General features: G+C 55.3%; 1 protein-coding gene across 1 annotated transcript in view; it reads right to left on the bottom strand.

Moving 5' to 3' along the window:
- Positions 1–17,397, bottom strand: part of SDK2 (sidekick cell adhesion molecule 2) — a 272,602-nt gene extending 255,205 nt beyond the window's left edge. The window contains exon 1 of the mRNA XM_022589737.3: positions 16,976–17,397. Within this exon, the coding sequence (XP_022445445.2) occupies positions 16,976–17,039 (64 nt within the window). The 5' untranslated portion in view covers positions 17,040–17,397. The remainder of the gene's footprint in view (positions 1–16,975) is intronic.
- Between the last annotated feature and the right edge of the window lie 590 nt (positions 17,398–17,987).

Genomic DNA, 17,987 nt, shown 5'->3' with positions numbered 1-17,987 from the left:
GGGGCCGGGACCCGCGCTCAGGGGTCCTGTTCTTAGTTTAATGTTTTGCTGTCATCACATTGAAATTCTTAGTAATTACCAAGAGGCCTGCGTTTCCATTTTGCACTGGGCCCTGCAGATTATTTTGCGGGTCCTGCCAGTGGGTTAGAGGTCTTGCTGGAGCTGGACCCTCTTTCGGAGCTGTCCCACTGGCGTCATCAACGAGCAGGACTGAGCTAGACAGAACTGCGTCCAATGGGCAGGCCAGCGCTGGCCCACACCTCCACACATGGAAACCTCTGGACAGTCAAGGCGTGAGGAAGGACCTTCTGAGGGCCAGGGAGGTAACACCCCAGAATGGTGCCTCAGGGGGCGCCTAGAACAGACTAATGGGTTGGCCAAGGCTGGGGAGGGGTGGAGAGAGGCCAGCTGTCTTCTGGGCCTCGGCCTCTCCATGGAAACCACCAGCAACACCACCCAACACCCAAGGGCTGGGCGGATGCAGGGTGCTCAGCTGTGCCAGCCTGTCTCAGGGATTCGTGTAATTAGAGCCGAGCCCTCCACTGGGCTTTCGGGGTTGGCCACAGGGGAGGAGAGAGCCAAGTGGAGTTGATTCAGAAGCTCTGGCCCGGCCTGCAAGTCCCAGCTCAGAGGGGAGGCCTGGGGAGGAACCGAAGCCAGACATTCATTCCTCTGGGGCCACTGTCCCCCAGGAGACAGGTGTTGGCATCAGGCGGAGCTTCGGGAGGAATGCGGAGCCCGGGGCAGGACGGGGAGAGACTTCATCAGGCCCAGCATGTGCCAGGAAGATGGTGATGGGGGAGGGGAGAGTGTTCTAGAGCCCCTCAGCCCAGGGGTCTGAGCCTGGGGAGCCTGGTCCATGGTGGGTCCCCAGTTTTCTGATGCACACATGAGTTTGGAGAGGGCAGCATTCAGTCCACTGGGGTGGCCTCTTAACCCTGCAGCCCTTCTCCATTGTGGCCTTCCTGGGGCCAGTTGACAGAGTTAAGTGCTGCCTGGGGCCCAGGATCCCAGGGGAATTCTCCACGATGTTGGCCAATCCGTGATCACCGCCAAGATGAGCATCTTAAATTTTCTGAATCGATTCTATTGGCCTGTTTTGTGGTTGAGAGAATGGTCGAATCCAAACGAAGGGGGTTGCTGTGAGGGTAAAATGCGTTAATACATGCAGGACCCTCAGGACGGAACCTGGCGGGGGGTAGGGCAGCATTATATAAATCATGGCTGTTATCCAATTTCAGGGATTCCAAATGCATTTTTACATCTCTGTAGTCAGAACGCATCTTACGGCAGATGAAATGGCCGCATTTTTTCTTTCTCAGTGGCACACAAAATAATGATGTGTCTTACAAGTGATGTCTTAGGTTCAACCAAATACGGGATGATGACAATGGTGACTGTACATCTCAAGTGCATTTTTTCAGCGATGGCTCCTTCCATAGGAGTTGAGGTCTGGGGTGCTCTAGTGTCCTGTTCCATGTGGAAACAGGCCTGGAGACCCCAGGTTGCTGGAGAGGGCTGGAGCCTGGGGTCCCCAGGGACAGGGGTTGCTCTTGGGGGCAATGAACACAAAGTCATGGGCAGAGGCTGCGACAGGCTGGCAGAGTCCTTGGCAGGTGGGTCAGGAGCACGGTGGGCACGGGGTAAGCCCTCAGTTCCTTAATCCATACAATGGGGAAAGTATGCTGCCTCACAGGCTTGTCGAGAGGACCAGACAATCTGTGTCTGGTTCGTGGCAAAGGCTCGGTCTGTGGGACCTCTTGTTATCACGCCCTGACTCCAAAAGCTAATTGTCTGGGAGATAAGCTGCCTTGTGTGTCTGGGGCTGAGAGCTGGGGTAGCAGAGGGGAGCCTAGGCTGAACGTCTGGGCAGGCGGCTCTAAGAGCTGACTCTCAACCCTATAAAGGGCTATTCAAGCCCATCACACTCCAGGAGACCCTGGGGCGTATGGGAGGAAATGTGAGAGGCTGGTCCCTCTTCCAAATCCACACCTGTGGCTGATTCTTTTTTTTTTTTTATATATAAGTTTATTCATTTTATTTATTTATTTTTGGCTGCGTTGGGTCTTTGTTGCTATGCGCAGGCTTTCTCTAGTTGTGGCGAGCGGGGGCTGCTCTCCCTTGAGTGGGCTTCTCATTGCCATGGCTTCTCTTATTGCGGAGCACGGGCTCTAGGCGTGCAGGCTTCAGTAGTTGCGGCACATGGGCTTAGTTGCTCTGCGGCATGTAGGATCTTCCGGGACCAGGGCTCGAACCCGTGTCTCCTGCATTGGCAGGCGGATTCTTAACCACTGCGCCACCAGGGAAGTCCTGTGGCTGATTCTTGACCTCCCTCCCCTCCACCTGGCAAAGACCCTGTCTGCTCCGTGGCTGTCTGCACCCAGACCCCCTGGACCCCAGCTGGCTGCAACTCTCCCACGTCCCAATTCAGCTGCTGTGACCATCCCCGTAGCTCAGTTGGAGCTGAGAAAGAGGGTTCAGAGGCATCACAGTCCTGCCAGAGGCTGGCTTTTCAGCTAAGGTGAAAACCAAAATGCCAACACTTGCCACGGGATGGAGCCTGCAAAGGGTACCTGAAATCCCAAGCTCAGAAGCCCTGTGACTTAGGACACCTCATTGGGTCCCTTGGCCCCATGTCCTCCTCTGTGAAATGGGTAGCCCTTTGTAATCTGACCTTAGTGGTTCTCTGAGTTGCCCTACAGTTCTAGCTCACCTACTGCCCCTTAGGGAGGAGGCTCCAGGACTTGGCTAGAGGAGGGGTCTGGGGAGGAAGACACACCCCCTAAATGCACGTGCTTATCACACGTGTGGACACACAGAGACAAGAGAGTCACTGTGCTTTTGTTTCCTGCTCCCCACCTGAAGCTTGCAGAGGTTCTATAGGCTGGTTGATGCCAAAGAGTGCACGTGCGGCTGGGCGTAAGCACCCAGGGTGGGGGGCACGGGAGGAAGCACAACCTGACCTCATTGGTTAAGCCACCACGAAGGCGGGCATTTGCTGCCCGTAAGTGCTGCTTAGCAACGCAAGGGATGAAAACAAAGGCCCCAGGCAGGGTCTCATCAGTGTAATAGGTCAAGAAAGAGAAATGAAAGGGATCCAGGTTGGAAAAGTAGTTCAACTGTGCCTTTGGAGACAACCTGATCATATGTGCAGAAAATCTGATGGAGTCTACAGAAAAGCTACTAGAACCAATCACCGAGCTGAGTCAAAATCCGCTGTGCTCCTATATCCGGCAGACAAACCACTGGAAGTCGAAATTTAAAAAAGCATTTACAGTGGCATCAAAAATCTGAAATATTTAGGGATAAATCTGACAAACGATGTACAAAACATATACTCCGAAACCCACAACATGCCGCTGAGAAGAAATCAAAGAACTAAAGAATGGGGGACAGCCCATGTTCACGGGCCGGAGGACTCAATGCGGTCAGATATCCACACCCTTCAACTTGATCTGTATTATCAATGCAATTCAAAAGTCCCAGCAGGGTGTTTTTTTGAATGAATGAAGGAATGATTTGTTTGGCTGTGTTGGGTCTTTGCTGCTGCGCGCGGACTTTCTCTAGTTGCGGCGAGGGGGGCTACTCTTCGTTGCAGTCCGCGGGCTTCTCACTGTGGTTGGCTTCTCTTGTTGCAGAGCACGGGCTCTAGGCATGCAGGCTTCAGTAGTTGCGGCACGTGGGCTCAGCAGTTGTGGCTCACGGGCTCTAGAGCACAGGCTCAGTAGTGGTGGCGCACGGGCTTAGCTGCTCCGCGGCATGTGGGATCTTCCCGGACCAGGGCTCGAACCCATGTCCCCTGCATCGGCAGGTGGATTCTTAACCACTGCACCACCAGGGAAGCCCCCCCCCCCCAGCAGGATTTCTAAAAATCCGATTCTAAAATTCATATGTAATATAAAGAAAAATATAAAATGCACATGGCAATGGAAAGGACCTAGAATAGCCAAAACAACTGTGAAAAAGAACAAAGTCAGAGAACTAACAGTACCTGCTTTCAAGGCTTATTACAAAGCAACAGTAACCATGACAACGTGCTATCGGAATAAAGACAGACAAATAGATAAATGAAGCACAACGGTGTCCAGAGGTAGACCCACACCTATAGGGACAACTGATTTTCAACAAAGGTGAAGAGATAATTCAGTGGTGAAAAGAAAGTTTTCAAAAAATGAGGCTAGAACAACTGGATATATCCATTGAAAAAGAAAGAAGGAAAAGAAAAAGATCTATACACCAGCCAGAGAGGGGTGACCGAGGGCACAAGAAAACTTTTGGTGGTGATGAGTGTCATCAAGGTTTTGGTGATGATTTAAGGTGTTATACGTGTGTCAAGAAAAATCAAGTTGTACCCTTTAAATAGGTACAGTTTATTATGTCAAAACGAAAACAAAGCCCCCAATGTTCCCTAAGGACGCTGGGGGCAGCTCCCATCCTAGAAGACCTCAGCTTCAAGGTCACCTCCTCCAGGAAGCCTCCGCCACTGGGGCAGGATTCTCAGGTTACCCCTCTGCACCCCCCATCACCTGGTTCCCACCTGCATTAGCATCCTTCACACTGTCCTCTACTACTGACCACATGCTTGATGCCCACACTTGACCATGAACAATCTGAGAGGCAGGACCTGCCTTAACCTGTGCTGGAGCCCAGGCCCTGTGTTCGGCACCCAGTAGGTGCTGAGAAAGCGCTCAAAGAGCAAAGAGAGGTTTTGTTATCCACTGACGCATTAGGGTTGCCTTGGCGCTTCTAGCAAAAACTGCTTCAGCCGGTGAGGACGTCACCCCCTGCCCTTGCCTTCCCAGGAAGGAGGCCTCTGGGCTGTTTTTTTTTTTTTTTTTCTTTCCCTTTTAAGGAAGGACTTTGGGAGCAAGAGCTTCTGATAATGAGAAAAGAAGAAGGAAGGGGAGGTGGTCCCTGCTTCCCACGTGCAGCACGTATTCCACGGGTCCTGCTAACGGAGCTTCACCACCGTCCTCTGTGGCGGGGAACGGGCAGAGCCCATCGCAGCACGAGTGGCTCGGCATGGCCACCAGTGTGGCACCTCGGATTCTCAAACCTCTAGGCTCGTTCTTCTCAAAGTGTGGCCCCCGGACCAGTGGCAGCACATCACCTGGGAACCTGTTTACACACTCACACTCCTGGGCCCCGCCCCCAGACCAGATGCTCTGGGGGCGGGGCCCAGGAATCTGCATCCTAGCGAGCCCTTCAGGGGATCCGATGCAGGTTCAGGTGTGAGCCCCACCGCTCCGGGCCACCTTCTCACTTCCCGTAAGGAGGCAGGTTACACCTGGGCTCCAAGAATGTGCTCCCGAGGCCCCAGATGCAAGGGTACCCCTCCTTCGTTCGGCCTCTCTTCAGTCCCCGGGTGTCCCAAGGCCTAGCACCACGAAGGGGCTGCTCCCTTGTCCCCAGCTGTGTGTCAGCACCTCAGAGGCATGCCTTTGCTGCGGCTCTGACGCTTAGGCTGGGCTCAGCGGGTCCAGGGCCCCTGAGCTCTCACACAGCAGAGGCACAGGAGAAGCTGGAGTCAGAGGCCTGCTCCCCGCACCCTGGGGCTGGACATTCCAAGTTCCTGGAGAGACAATGCGTCCTAACATTGCAGGCGAGGTGGCAGGCAGGGGGGCGCAGACAATGGGCCTGTGTTTCTCCCCAGTACCTTCCTGCGGCCGCTCTCAGCCAGGGCCCTGTGAGGGAGGCTAAACCGTCAAAAGCACAGCGGGTCACCCAGCAGATCCCCACTGCCTCTGCCCAGGGCCCAGGCTGAGGCTGGGGCCCCCTCATCACACCCTCCCTCCCTCCCTGGGGCCGAACAATGCTCCTTTTTCCGAAGGCTTCCAGCATCTTCTAGGCTCTTCAGCCGCTAAGGCCTCGGGAGAAAGCGGTTAAATGCCAACACCTCTGTCCTTCTCCCTGACGCCCTGGCCTCTGTCTTCCCGGGGCAGGGAGAATGGGCAGTGGACAGCGCTCTGCAGCCCCCCCGGAGCCACAGCCAGGGGCACCTCCTCTCGCCCCGGCTGATTTCCCTTCATTAGTGCAAATCACATCAACGCTGACAGCGGCGTATTTATTACCGCCCTGACGACACCCAGTGATGCACAGCTTGGTAATGAGCTTGGGGCAGAGCTAATGAGGAACTCCCCCTGGGCCTCCCAGGCAGCTCCGGCCCCTCCATGGCCTGCCCGCCCACTCCCTGCCTACAGCCGCTCCACCAGGGCAGGGAGATGGGGTTCCAAACTGGGAGGTCAAGGGCCACTGGGCCGGGAGCTGCGCAAAGCCAGTGAGCATCCGCTCGAGTGGGGAGGCTTCAAGGTTGACCGAGCAAGAAGGCGTGAGTGCTGGGCACTGTCTCAGGGCAGAAGCACTGCCTCCAGTCCGGGGCAGAGAGGGACAAACAGCCGTGACGGGGAAGGCTGGCTGCCCCGGGGGAGCCTGGGACGGCATGCGTGCTCTGGGCTTTGCTTCCAGGAGCCCAAGCGCTTCAAGAGGATTCGGGAGGGGGTGGCTGAAGTTGATCTGGAACATTCAGTTAGCGCTGCAGGGCCGGGCGTGGAGCTGCTGCTGGGATGCGGATCACACCAAGGCCCTGCTTTGCTAGAGGATGGGCTTCTGGTCACCTCGGCTCTCCTGGAAGCCACCGATGCGTGTCAGTGAGAAAGACCCCTGGGCGGTGGGCACAGTTTCACGGAGCCTAGTGCCTCTTACTAGGGAGAGTCTTCAGGCCCTCACTCAGTGCCCTGCCCCCAGCTCTTTTTCAGTCACAGGTACAGTGGTAGAGTTGATGATGTCTGATGCATTTGGTGGCTTGTCCGGTGCAAATTAAAAGGGGAAGGAGGGAGGGCCCAGGGAGAGGCCAGGAGACAGGCCCACTAATGGTATGGAAGGTAAGGGAATACCCAGCAAACGCCAACCATCCAAGCAGCAGGGTCCACTAGGGACCTAGAAGGCACCAGACCACCCCGGTGGATGGTTAGAGTGGCCCGGGGTCGATTACATTTGGGACACAACTACTTTAGGAAGTGGATATGTAGATAAAACGTTACAGAAACATTTAAATACAGATGCTTGAAATATATACGGGTAAAGGGTCTTAGAATCTCACAGATGACGTGACCCAAGAGATCACCTCATTCAAGTTTTTCAAGGCCAAGTTTTGCCCTCTATCCCGGGGGTTCAGGAAGCCAGGGGGCAGACATACCACATCTTCCAGCAACAACAATGGGCTTGAAAATCTCCTTTGTGTGTTAAAATAGAACTCAGGGAGACTGTGGAACGAAATGCAAAATTTCACGCATTTAAAATGTAAAATGTTAAAAAGGAAAAGGTTGTGAGGATGGCGGGCAGCTTCAGGCCGCATGGTCAGATCCCCCAGGGCGCGTGTCCACCTCCTCCACTGCGAGAGCCCTTCACGGAAGCGCTTGGAAATGCTGTACTTATGCACCCACCTTTTCCCACGGAGGACATGGGGGCCAGGATGGACCCAGTGAGAATGGGGTGTGGCCTCTGAGGCCCACAAGCCTATTACCTTCTCTCTGATGTTACTATCACCCTACAGCACCCTGCTTTAAAGGGTTAACTTCATTAATGGCGAACAATAATTTATGTCTCATACCTCTCTCCTTGTTGATGAAGGGTTATTAATCTAAACTCAAGGAGTTTGTAGTTAAAGAAATCAGTCACACACACGAAAAGATAATTCAGAATCCACAAAGCCAAGTGCCAAAGGAGACATCTAGACCGTTGGCATCCCGACGGCTCGGAGGCATCTGGGAGGATGCGTTCCAGCCATGGGACCCAGGGGAGTATGGGAGGATGGGGTGCGGAGGGGAGGCAGGAGGGAAAGGCGCGGATGGCTTGGGGGGTGGGCAGTGAGCATGGTGGAGGATGGGAGTGGGGGGAGGGAGAGGTGAGATGGCAGCCGTGCACAGGGCCAGACTGGGGAGGGCTTGGCGGTGGTACCCAGTGGGGGAAGCCATGAGGGTAAAGGCTTATCAGTGGGGTGGGTAGGGGGAGATGCAAGAGGACTCAGCATTCAGATGCTACCACTAAGACCCTGTGGGAGAGCAGACGGGGCATCTTGAAAGGGCTTTAGAGAGAGGAGAGGCCATTCCAGCCTACAGCCCGTGCCCTACCCCTGCACCCACCCAAGCTGGGGTAGAGCCTGTGGTCCAATGCGACAGCTCCCAAATCCCCAAGCAGCATGGTCGGCCATTCCTGAATGGTGGAGGCCCTGACCAGACCAAAAGCAATGATCTAAGAGGCAGCTGACCTCCTCTCATTGTCTCTTTCTTACAAGTCAAGGGACCTTGGCAAGTTTCTTCATGTTTCTGAACTTCAATGCTAACAAGGTTAATACCAACACCTTCTGGCCAAAATCCTTCATAGGTTGGGGTGAAGAGACACATGAGATGTCTGTGAACGCTACCCTCAGAAATTTGAGTTTTTAGGAAAGGATCCAGTAAAAACATTCACCTCAAGGCCTGAACAGCTGATAATAGCTTAATATGTGGGTTCTCAGTGACATATTTGCATTTTAAGCTGGAGGCAGGGAATGTCTCAACCAAATAAATAAATCCCTAATAATGGAAGTTTAGAGGACACTGGCAGGTCTGTGAAAGAGAAAGAGAGCAGCCGCATTTGGGGACAGGGCGCGTGACAAATTGTAGGCCCAAAGCTGACCTTGCTTCGCTGACACCAAGATGACAACCATGACAATGATGAACACTTACTCCACGTTTGCTATACACTGAGCTCTGTCCTAAGAGCTTAGCATATCTCATTAAATCTTGTCACAACCCTGTGAGGTGAGGACGACTGTTATCTCCATTTTACAGATGGCAAAACTGTGGCACAGATAGGCTATGTAACTGATCTAAGGTCATCCAAGCAGTAAATGACGGGTAAATGAATTCAGGGAGTTGTGTATGTTTCAGGCCCCTTAGAGGCCTGTTCTGTCCCACCTGGACCCTCTGATGGCAGACGCTGGATTGGCCCTCATAGTTCAAAGCAAGGAATGGGGCGTCTGTACCAGATTCAGACCTGGCTCACATAATATGGGACAAGGCAGTTGTGCAGGAGTCACTGCTCAGACTTTAGGCAACACACCTCCCTCCCCATTTGCACATTTGCACCCCTGTGGAGGAGTCCAGGTGTGGGGCCCCCGGACCCTGAAGAGTCACCGTGTCCACCCCAGAAGCTGAACTCCCTGAAGGGGCTGCATTACAGCCAATAATATTTCCTCCTTTCAGGATTAGCACATCATCAAGCACATTTCATCAGCCCTGTGGGTCACTAACAGCTTCCTAAATGACATCCGAGTTTAGCTGCTGCTTTCCTCCACCCCATTCAGCTTAGAAGACTCTGGAGCTCGGTCACTGGCCAGCCAGCCATGAACGCCCCAGGTGACCCTCAGGAGACTCCCCAGACATCTCCAGGGAAAGCAGTAGAGGAGGCATGGGAGGAAGGGGTTCCCCTCCTGACCGCTCATGTTCTGCCAGCTTAAGGCCCATTGAGGACACAACTGGGGCAGAGGCAAGAACCAGGAGGGTCAGGAGGGGAAAGAGAATGAACTCCCAGGGCGACTTCCAAACTCCACTGCCGCCCCTGGGCCACGCAGCACAACAGGCTGGGCATCTCTCATCGGGAAGATATCAGTGAAGGACGTGGTGCAGGTGCAGGGCAGCGGGGGGCAGTGGAAAGATGCCCCATAGAGCCCTGGGTTCAAATCCTGACCTCTTTTTTTATTATTATTATTGGGGTACAGTTGTTTTACAATATTGTGTTAGTTTCTACTGTACAGCAAAGTGAAGTCGTGTTCCCTATGCTATATAGCGAGTTCTCATTCGTTAGCTATTTTATACATATTAGTGTATATATGTCAATCCCAATCTCCCAATTCATCCCACCCCCCTCCCTTCCCCCCTTGGTGTCCATACGTTTGTTCTCTACGTCTGTATCTCGATTTCTGCCCTGTAAACCAGTTCATCTGTACCATTTTTCTAGATTCCACATGTATGTGTTAATATACGGTATTTGTTTTTCTCTTTCTGACTTACTTCACTCTGTATGACATCTCTAGGTCCATCCACGTCTCTACAAATGACCCAGTTTCATTCCTTTTTATGGCTGAGTAATATTCCATTGTATATGTACCACACCTTCTTTACCCATTTGTCTGTCGATGGACATTTACGTTGCTTCCATGACCTGGCTATTGTACAAATCCTGACTTCCTAGCTGTGGGGCCTTGGGCAGGCAATGGCTCTGAGCCTCAGGTTATCCACACGTTGGAGGTGAAGGAGGTCAGAGGCGGGTAACGACTGTAATGCACTTGACACAAAGAACTCGGTGGCAATTGTGAGCTGGCTTCCCCTCTTTAGATGCCTAGCATGGGGAGAGGAGGCCAAATCATTCTACACTGGGGAGGAAGCAAAAGAAACTGAAGCAAGAGGAAGATACGGGGGAAATATGGAGAAAAGATAGCAGGGGGAAAAATCTGGAAACAAAATGCAACCTGAGACCCAATCTGAAGACCCTTTGGCGGGGCAAATACAGAAGCACAAATATAGTTACCTTAGTTTATTAAGTGCTTCTGATATGTCAGGCTCCATGCCGAGTGCTCTGCTGGTGTCATCTCATTGACTTCTCCTTGTATTACAAACAAGCCAACGGGGCTTGAGCATATAAGTGATGGAATGCAAAGTAGCAGAGATTAACCCACACTGACAGAGCTGGAACCCAGGTTGGCCCAGTTCCAAGGCACTGGCCCTTCTACATGCCACTTCTCAACAGCTTAAGGAAAAAAAAAACGTCAGAAGGCAGGAAAGTAAGAGCACAGACAGGGAGGGGAATGCTTTAGGGACGGCCCTGTCTTGGGTGAAGTGATTCTCTGTAAGAAATGTTCTTCTGGAGACCACAGTATCATCTCTGTAGTTATTAGGAATGCTCGACATCACCAGTGCGCGTCTGAGATGCTCTTTTTACAGCACACAGAAGACCGCACTTCTCAGTTCCCTTGCCTGGGAAGGACCGCTGGATGGGGCCACGTGATCAGCTCTGGCCAATGGGCTGCCAGGAGAAGTGAGCCGGGCTAGAGTATTTAATTGTAAATGCATGTCTTCCCCTCTCATGTATTTCAAAAGGTGCCTCCACGCCTGGATGGGGGCATTACCTAAGCCCCCTACCAGTCCTCCCAATTTCCTCCCCAGCGAAAGATGGGGCTCAGCTGATAGAGATTCAGCAAGGACCCAACCCAGAGGCCCTACTGCTAGAGGCAGCTTCACCTGCAGGGCCAGAGGTGCGGAAAGCTGGGAACAGGGGCAAGGAAGTCTGAGCAAGGGCTCCCGGCTCAGCAGGAACACTATCCCGGATTGACATGTACACACTGCTATATTTAAAATGGATAACCAACAAGGACCTACTATACAGCACAGGGAACTCTACTCTATATTATCAGTGTGTAACAACCTAAATGGGAAAAGAATTTGAAAAAGAATCGGTACATGTATATGTAGAACTGAATCACTTTGCTGTACACCTGAAACTAACACAACATTGTAAATCAAGTATACTCCAATATAAAATAAAAAGTTAAAACAAATAAACACTATTCCACGGAAGCCCAGGCTGGAGGGCAGGGCTCCCATCCCTGAGGGGCTTGGCCGCTCATCGCAGTGGAGGCTCCATGGCATGGGGCGTAGGTGATGTGCAGAGGGGCCCGTGAGAGTGGGTGAGCGGCTGGAGAGGAGCTGGAGAAACAGGTAGAGACCAGATGACAGAGGGCTTTACACCGTAGGTAAGTGTTCATTCATTCACACATTCATTGATGTATTCTTTGTTCACTAATTCATATTCGTTGAGCTCCTTCTATCTGCCAGGCACTCTCCTAGCAGCTGGGGATACAGCAGGGGATAATATAAAGCCCCGCCCACATGAGAGAGACCAGCAATAAACAAGCCAATATATGTCAGATGGAGCTGAGGGCTGTGGAGAGACGAAAGCAGGCTCAGGGGTGGGTGCTTGGAGATGCCACGTTACAGGGTGTTTAGGGACGGATCAGGGACATCAGAGGAAAGGCCCGATTAACTAAGGATTGAGCTGTGCAGACATCTGGGAGGAGTGGTATACAAGACTTATTTTTAACTCCGTTTCCTCATTCTACAGATGAGGAAACTGGGCCTCAGCTCCCGGTGGCTCAGTGACAGAGGAAGGCCAGGACCAGGCTGGAAGCCATCTCCATTGCCATGTTGGCACCTCCAGTATCGGCAGGAGAGGGGCCTCAGTGGGGCTCCCGGGCTCAGAGAGGGGCTTTCTGGACCAGACACCTGGCTCGGGGAGTCTGATGAGACAAGCTGTGCAGCCCCTCCCTCCTCTTCCTCCAGGACCCTGAGCAGTCCCGGTGGGTCCCTGGCTCAGCATTACTCACTGGCCCCGCCTTCTGTCCCCGGAGGACAGGAGTGGGTGGGAGGACGAGGAGTGGCGGGGTTAGTAGCGGGGATGTCTCAGCAACCGGCCTGTTTTCCTTTCCGTTACAGGCAGTGGGGCTGCTGCTGGCCCATTTGTTGCTATTGGCATCCCAAGGCCCCAAATTTATGATGACTAATTCCCACCGCTTCAGGCAGCTCCAGGGCTGTCTGCTGCAACAATGTGCTCCAGGCGGGCCAGGGTGGAAATCCTGCAGGCAGCACCCTAACACCCTGCATCAATTCCAACTCAGTTTCCTGACTCCCTGAGGGGCCAGGAGTCAGAGGGCAGGGAGGGCGAGGTTCCAGCCAATCAGAGGACTCCTTCACCCACAGCCAAATCCTAGGATAACCAGCCACAAGGAGGTTCAGCAACATAAAGCACGACTGTCTAACAACCAGCCTGTTTTGTGAGGTAGTGAGCCCCCCATCACCAGGGGTATGCAAGCAGAGACCACATGGCCACTTGCCCCAGGCTTGTAGGCAGGGGACAGCACTAGATGATTTTTCATGTTTCTTTCAAGTCAAACGTACTGATCATGTTAGTCCTCAGGACAGAGAACAAGCTCATTCTCTATTACCGTTTAGCTTACAGCCCAATTGTGTCCTGTGGTACAAGATCGAGTGCATACCAATACGCAGTTTAACACATTATTTTAAGGTCGGCCGTTCAGGCACTGTTTAAACAGAAAACTGCTGTAAAGGACTTGGCCTCTTTCCCAGCCTCCCTTCCCCAACGGAACAAGGTTCCTGGCCCCTACTTTGGCCTTCCAGCAGAGGACATAAAGGAGAGGCGGTCGATAAATATTTGCCGAACAAATATTCGAAAGGGAGAGTTTCTGAGGCAGGTATCAGGCTGCCAGCATGATTTGGTCTCTGGGCGGTGGGGGGGGGGGGGGGTTCCTGAGTCTGTCCACCCCAGGCAGGGGTGATCTTCTGAGGCCAATACAAGCACCAAACGGTGTCACTCATCAATCCACAGCCAGAATGTTCCAGACTGCCCAGCTGAAGCCCTGGGGTGCACAGGGCGAGGGCGAGGGGTTTTTGGGGCTGAGAGCCACCTCTCTGGCCCTGGGAGAAGGGGAGGTAGGGAACAGGGACACCCCTGGGGCCGCCCTCGCGTGGGGCGGGGGCTCTTGACACATACCAGCTGAGCCGCAGGCAAGCACGCCAGTCGGCCTTGTGGTAATGAGTATGAAGCCCTGATCAATAAGTTATCTTTTGCTGTCAGTAATTAATTATTATAGCTTAGCCACAGCATTAAACTTTCATCCCACTCCCTTGAGTACTGTTTGGCTTTTATTGTGATCACCTCCCAGCAGTAAACTTTCTCCGTTTGGAGACTTCGGGATCGGGATCCTCCGGGGCTGGGCTTCCCAATCTCCATTCAGGGTTTTCCCACTGCCTGGTTCCCTCAGCTCAGACTCCCCTCTGTTCCTCCCCCAGGCACCGTTCACTTGAAAGAAGCTTCTGGACCAGCTGGCTGGGCTCTGCCGCCCTCCTTCCAGCCTCCCAGCCTCCGAGAGATGTCCACCAGCAGTGGCACGTGAAACATCTTGCGAGGTGCTTGTTAAAATGCAGACACCCTCCAATCCGAATGCCTGGGGGTCTGGATCGGGACCGCTGGAGGGCCACTTTGGGTCATGGTGATGCGGCCACAGAAGGGAGTCAGAGAAGGGTCTTGGGTGAGGAAAAGGCATTCAAGGCCTTTTCAGTGGGTGCCCAGGAACCACTCCTCGTGGCCCCTTGGCTAATAGTGTACAAAGAATCATAATAACAACAAAAAAACAATTACCCTTTATTAAGCACCTTCTACGTGCCAGGCACTTGCTAGGCATCCCCTGAATACCTGGTATCCTCATACGTGCTCTGCTCTCTTTACAACACCCCTGCGCTTAGTTTGGGGAAAGAGTGGGAACCATGTGACATCACGTTTCAGGGGAAACGATCAAATGGTAGCTTTCAGTATAAACAGGTAGTGTTACCCAGGTTCTGCACCTGAAAAAAACTAGGTTGTGTGGATAAATCTGGCAGCCAATGTGAGGTTTGTCCCAAGAGAAGAAGACTGCTTGGTCCCTCACTCTGTATCATCATTAGAGAACGGGGCTCATGGGCTCAGAAGTGACACACAGTGCCAGTGGCTCTAACCACCGCAAAGGGTTAACGGCATCGCCTCAAACTCAAAAGCAAAGCAAATGGAGAAAAAAGCAAAGGAGAGACTCCACTCTCTAACCCCAAAGCAGACGAGAAACAACCCCCTGGAAACCCATGCTTGACCCTGTTTCCCCGACACACAACGCAACAGTGCCCCCAGACCTGGGCCGAGACCAAGTTCCCATAATCCTCTGCATGGTTTGCCGCCCTGGAGACAAATGGAAGGAGAATACCCGATGGATGCTGGAAAACACTCTCTCGGAGCCAGAGAACACAAACGGAGCAGCAGGGAACCTGGGCAGCCACACTCAAGCCCGCAGCAAACAAGAGAAGCAGGAGAGAGAGTGAATCAAAGAGACCTTCACCACTTCTGACAGGGCGAGCCCCTCCCTCTGGAAGCACAAGGACATGAGGTGGCCTGGCCTGAACTTCAGCAGGACGGCCACGTGGAATCTTGGACTTCGGTGGATGGGACAGGTGTGGAGGTGGGACATGGAAACGACTTGCTGACCCAGAAGGAAGGACCTTCAGGTGCCCTGGGGACTCCTTACAAGCCTGGTTTTGGATGGGACAAGAACTAACGAGCCGCCTGCCCAGGGAAATCGTGGGGTTACTGGAGTCTATGCAGTAATGAAATCAGAAGCAGCCAGATAGAGACGGACACCCCCCCAGAGTCCTCCCAGTCGCCTGGCTTTCAGCTAGTGACCCCATGGACATCTCAGAACACATCTGCGAGGTGCCCCAGGCCTAACCTGTTCTATTCTGCCAGCCTCACATTCCCCCTGGACCCTTAGAAGAAGGGCCCCGTCCCAGCAAGCCCACCCCAGCTGCAGATGGTCCTGGTTCCAGGGAGAGAGGAGCTTAGAACTCACCTGGTCCCAGTCCAGACTCCCGCCCCCAGATCACCCAGCAGCCTTTGGCAAGTCACCTAATGCCCCTAGACCTCAGTTTTCCCATCTGTTAAATGGCTACTAGAATAAGACGACATCTGAAGTCCCTGCCTGCTGGAAGATTTTATGATGATCATAAAAATAATAACTTTTATTACCTTACATTTACACGGCCCCGTTACAAAATTTCTAAGTGCTTTAACGCAAATTACGTTGTAAAATCCTCCTCTTTACCCTGTGACTGAGAGCTGATTATTTTTATCTGTTTGATCTTGCCTCTCTGGGATGCCTGACGCTGGGCTCACTGGAGTCCCTGCGACTCTGGGACTCCAGAGATGGGGTGGGGCCCTTTCGAGGTTGCAGCCTCCGCAGACCGGCGCCCCCTGGGTGGGTCCAGGCCCCCTCCCGAGCCTGGAAGAAGGCAGGCCAAGCCCTGGGAGTCCTGGAGCTCAGTCCAGGCTTCGTCTCCCGCCGCCCCCAGCAGGCGCCGCTCGGACACCGCTGGCACTGCTGTCTGGATCTGCGAACACCGAAGGCAAGAAGGAGGCACGGGTGCAGCCGCCCTCCCCCGCTGGGACCTGCCCGAGGACTGGCGGTAGGTCTGGGCATCCGCCCTCTGGAGGGGGGCAGGGCGGATCGATCACGCCTCCCCCTCCTTCCCAGCACTCCCACCCCAAACCCACCAGCCCTTCTCCACCCTGAGGCTGCGCCAGGCAGCTACAGGTCAGAGCGGCGGCGGCAGAGACGCTGGAGCGGCCAGTGGAGCTGGAGGCAAAGGCGGGACGCTGAGTGTGTCTGGGGGCGGGGGGAGGGGAGGGGGGTGGGCGCGAGAGGAGAGGGCCTCAGACCTCGCCTCCGGCGAGCACCGCGAAGCACCCCCAGCCCCGGCGGCCGGCCAGGCAGCCAGGCGCGGGCTCCGAGACTTGGCCAGGCCCCGAGACTGCCCTCCCGGGGCGACCATCCAGGAACCCAGCGCTCTACTCTGGCTCCTTCCCGCCGCCCTCCCGCCCCACTGCCTCGCCCCGGGGCGGCCAGCGCGTGCCCGGCAGGGCCTTGCCCTTCCCCGCGGACACCGAGCGGGGAGCCAGGAGCCCGGCCTGAGGAGCAGGGTGCAGCCGGGCGCTAACCCCGGCACGGAATGGCGCGCCCCTCCCACACCAGCCCGAGGGCACCCGCAACCCGGGTGGGGAGGTAGCGACCCCCCCCCGACTCCTCTTAGGCTCCACGAGCGACGCCTCCCAGCACGGACCCCCACCTTCCCTTATTCGGAAGTCACAAGTCTCAGCAAGACCGCTCCAGCCCCCCAAAGAGAGCCCCCAAACTCGGGGAAAGGGGCCTGAAACTCCCGGGAGAGGGCTCTGCCCAGGCCAAGCCCGGGGTCCCGGAGGCGACCGTGAGACCAGCGAGCTCCCGCGCCCCTCCCCGCGCCCCTCCCGCGCCCCTTCTCCAGCCCCACTGGGGGTGGCACTGTACCTTGGGCTCCGGCCGCGCGGATCTGGTGCAGGGCCAGCAGAGTCCAGATCAGTAGTCCCCACATGGCAACCAGCCTTTTCTTCGGGGGATTGGTCTTCCGAACAGTTTTATAATCCTGGTGAGGTCCGGTACCCCGTGGCTACGTCCCGGGAGGCTGTCTACGCGGCTCCGGCCCGGAGCGGTATCCGCCGGGGAGGGGAGACGCTGGCGACCCCAACCCTTCCTCCTCTTCTTTAGTACAAGTCCGATCCCCGCGGCGCTCCGGGAAGGCGAGGGGCGAGCAAAGAGGAGGATGAAGCCGCTCTCGGTCTCGGGGCACCTCCCCTCTTAGCACCCCAACTCCGACTTCTTCTACCGGGCAAGGCGGCCTCACCGATCTGACCGGGTCGCGGGCCGGGCTCCGGAATAAAGCGACAACTTCAGGAAACTTCCTCCCGTGGCCACGTTGCCCGCCCCCTGCCCGCCCCCTGCCCGCCCCCTGGTTCGGTGCTCCGCGCGGACGCAGTCAGCGCCGATCCGGGCGCCGGGCCCCCGGGGCCGTGCGAGAGGCGAGTGCGGCGGCAGATGCGGGTGCGGGGCTTCTTTCAGGGGCGCCGGGTTCGGGAGGCGCGGTAAGCATAGCGGTCCGAATCTCCCTGGAGCTGAAGTTTTCTTCTCTCTAACTTTGCAGGCGGCATCTGGCGGGGCCGAACCACCTCTCTCGCCTCCACCGCCCCGGCGCCTAATCCGGGGACTCTCGGTCCCTCCAGGGGACGCCGGGCCCGGGCGCGCCCTCGGCTCCGCGCCCAGCGGGCTAGCAAACTTTGCGGGTCCCGCGGCCCGGCGCGCCGCCCCGCGAGCCCATGTCCGCTCCGGCTGCGGGGCGGCGGGGACGTCTGCTGGGCTCGGCGACCAGGGCTTGTCGCCGGCGCCCGGGCGCGGAGCCTCCTGCTGGCCCGAGGCTGGAGCCGGGCGGCTCTGCCCTCCGCCGCTCCCCGGCCGGAGCTCGGCGAGGCGCGCGGAGAGCCTGGCG

Source organism: Delphinapterus leucas, chromosome 19 (assembly GCF_059928025.1).
Source record: "Delphinapterus leucas isolate spDelLeu-1000000601 "Yukka" chromosome 19, BTC_Dleu_Yukka2, whole genome shotgun sequence".
Lineage (NCBI taxonomy): Eukaryota > Metazoa > Chordata > Mammalia > Artiodactyla > Monodontidae > Delphinapterus > Delphinapterus leucas.
Note: the sequence above shows the minus strand (reverse complement) of the source record. Positions and strands in the feature narration are given on the sequence as shown.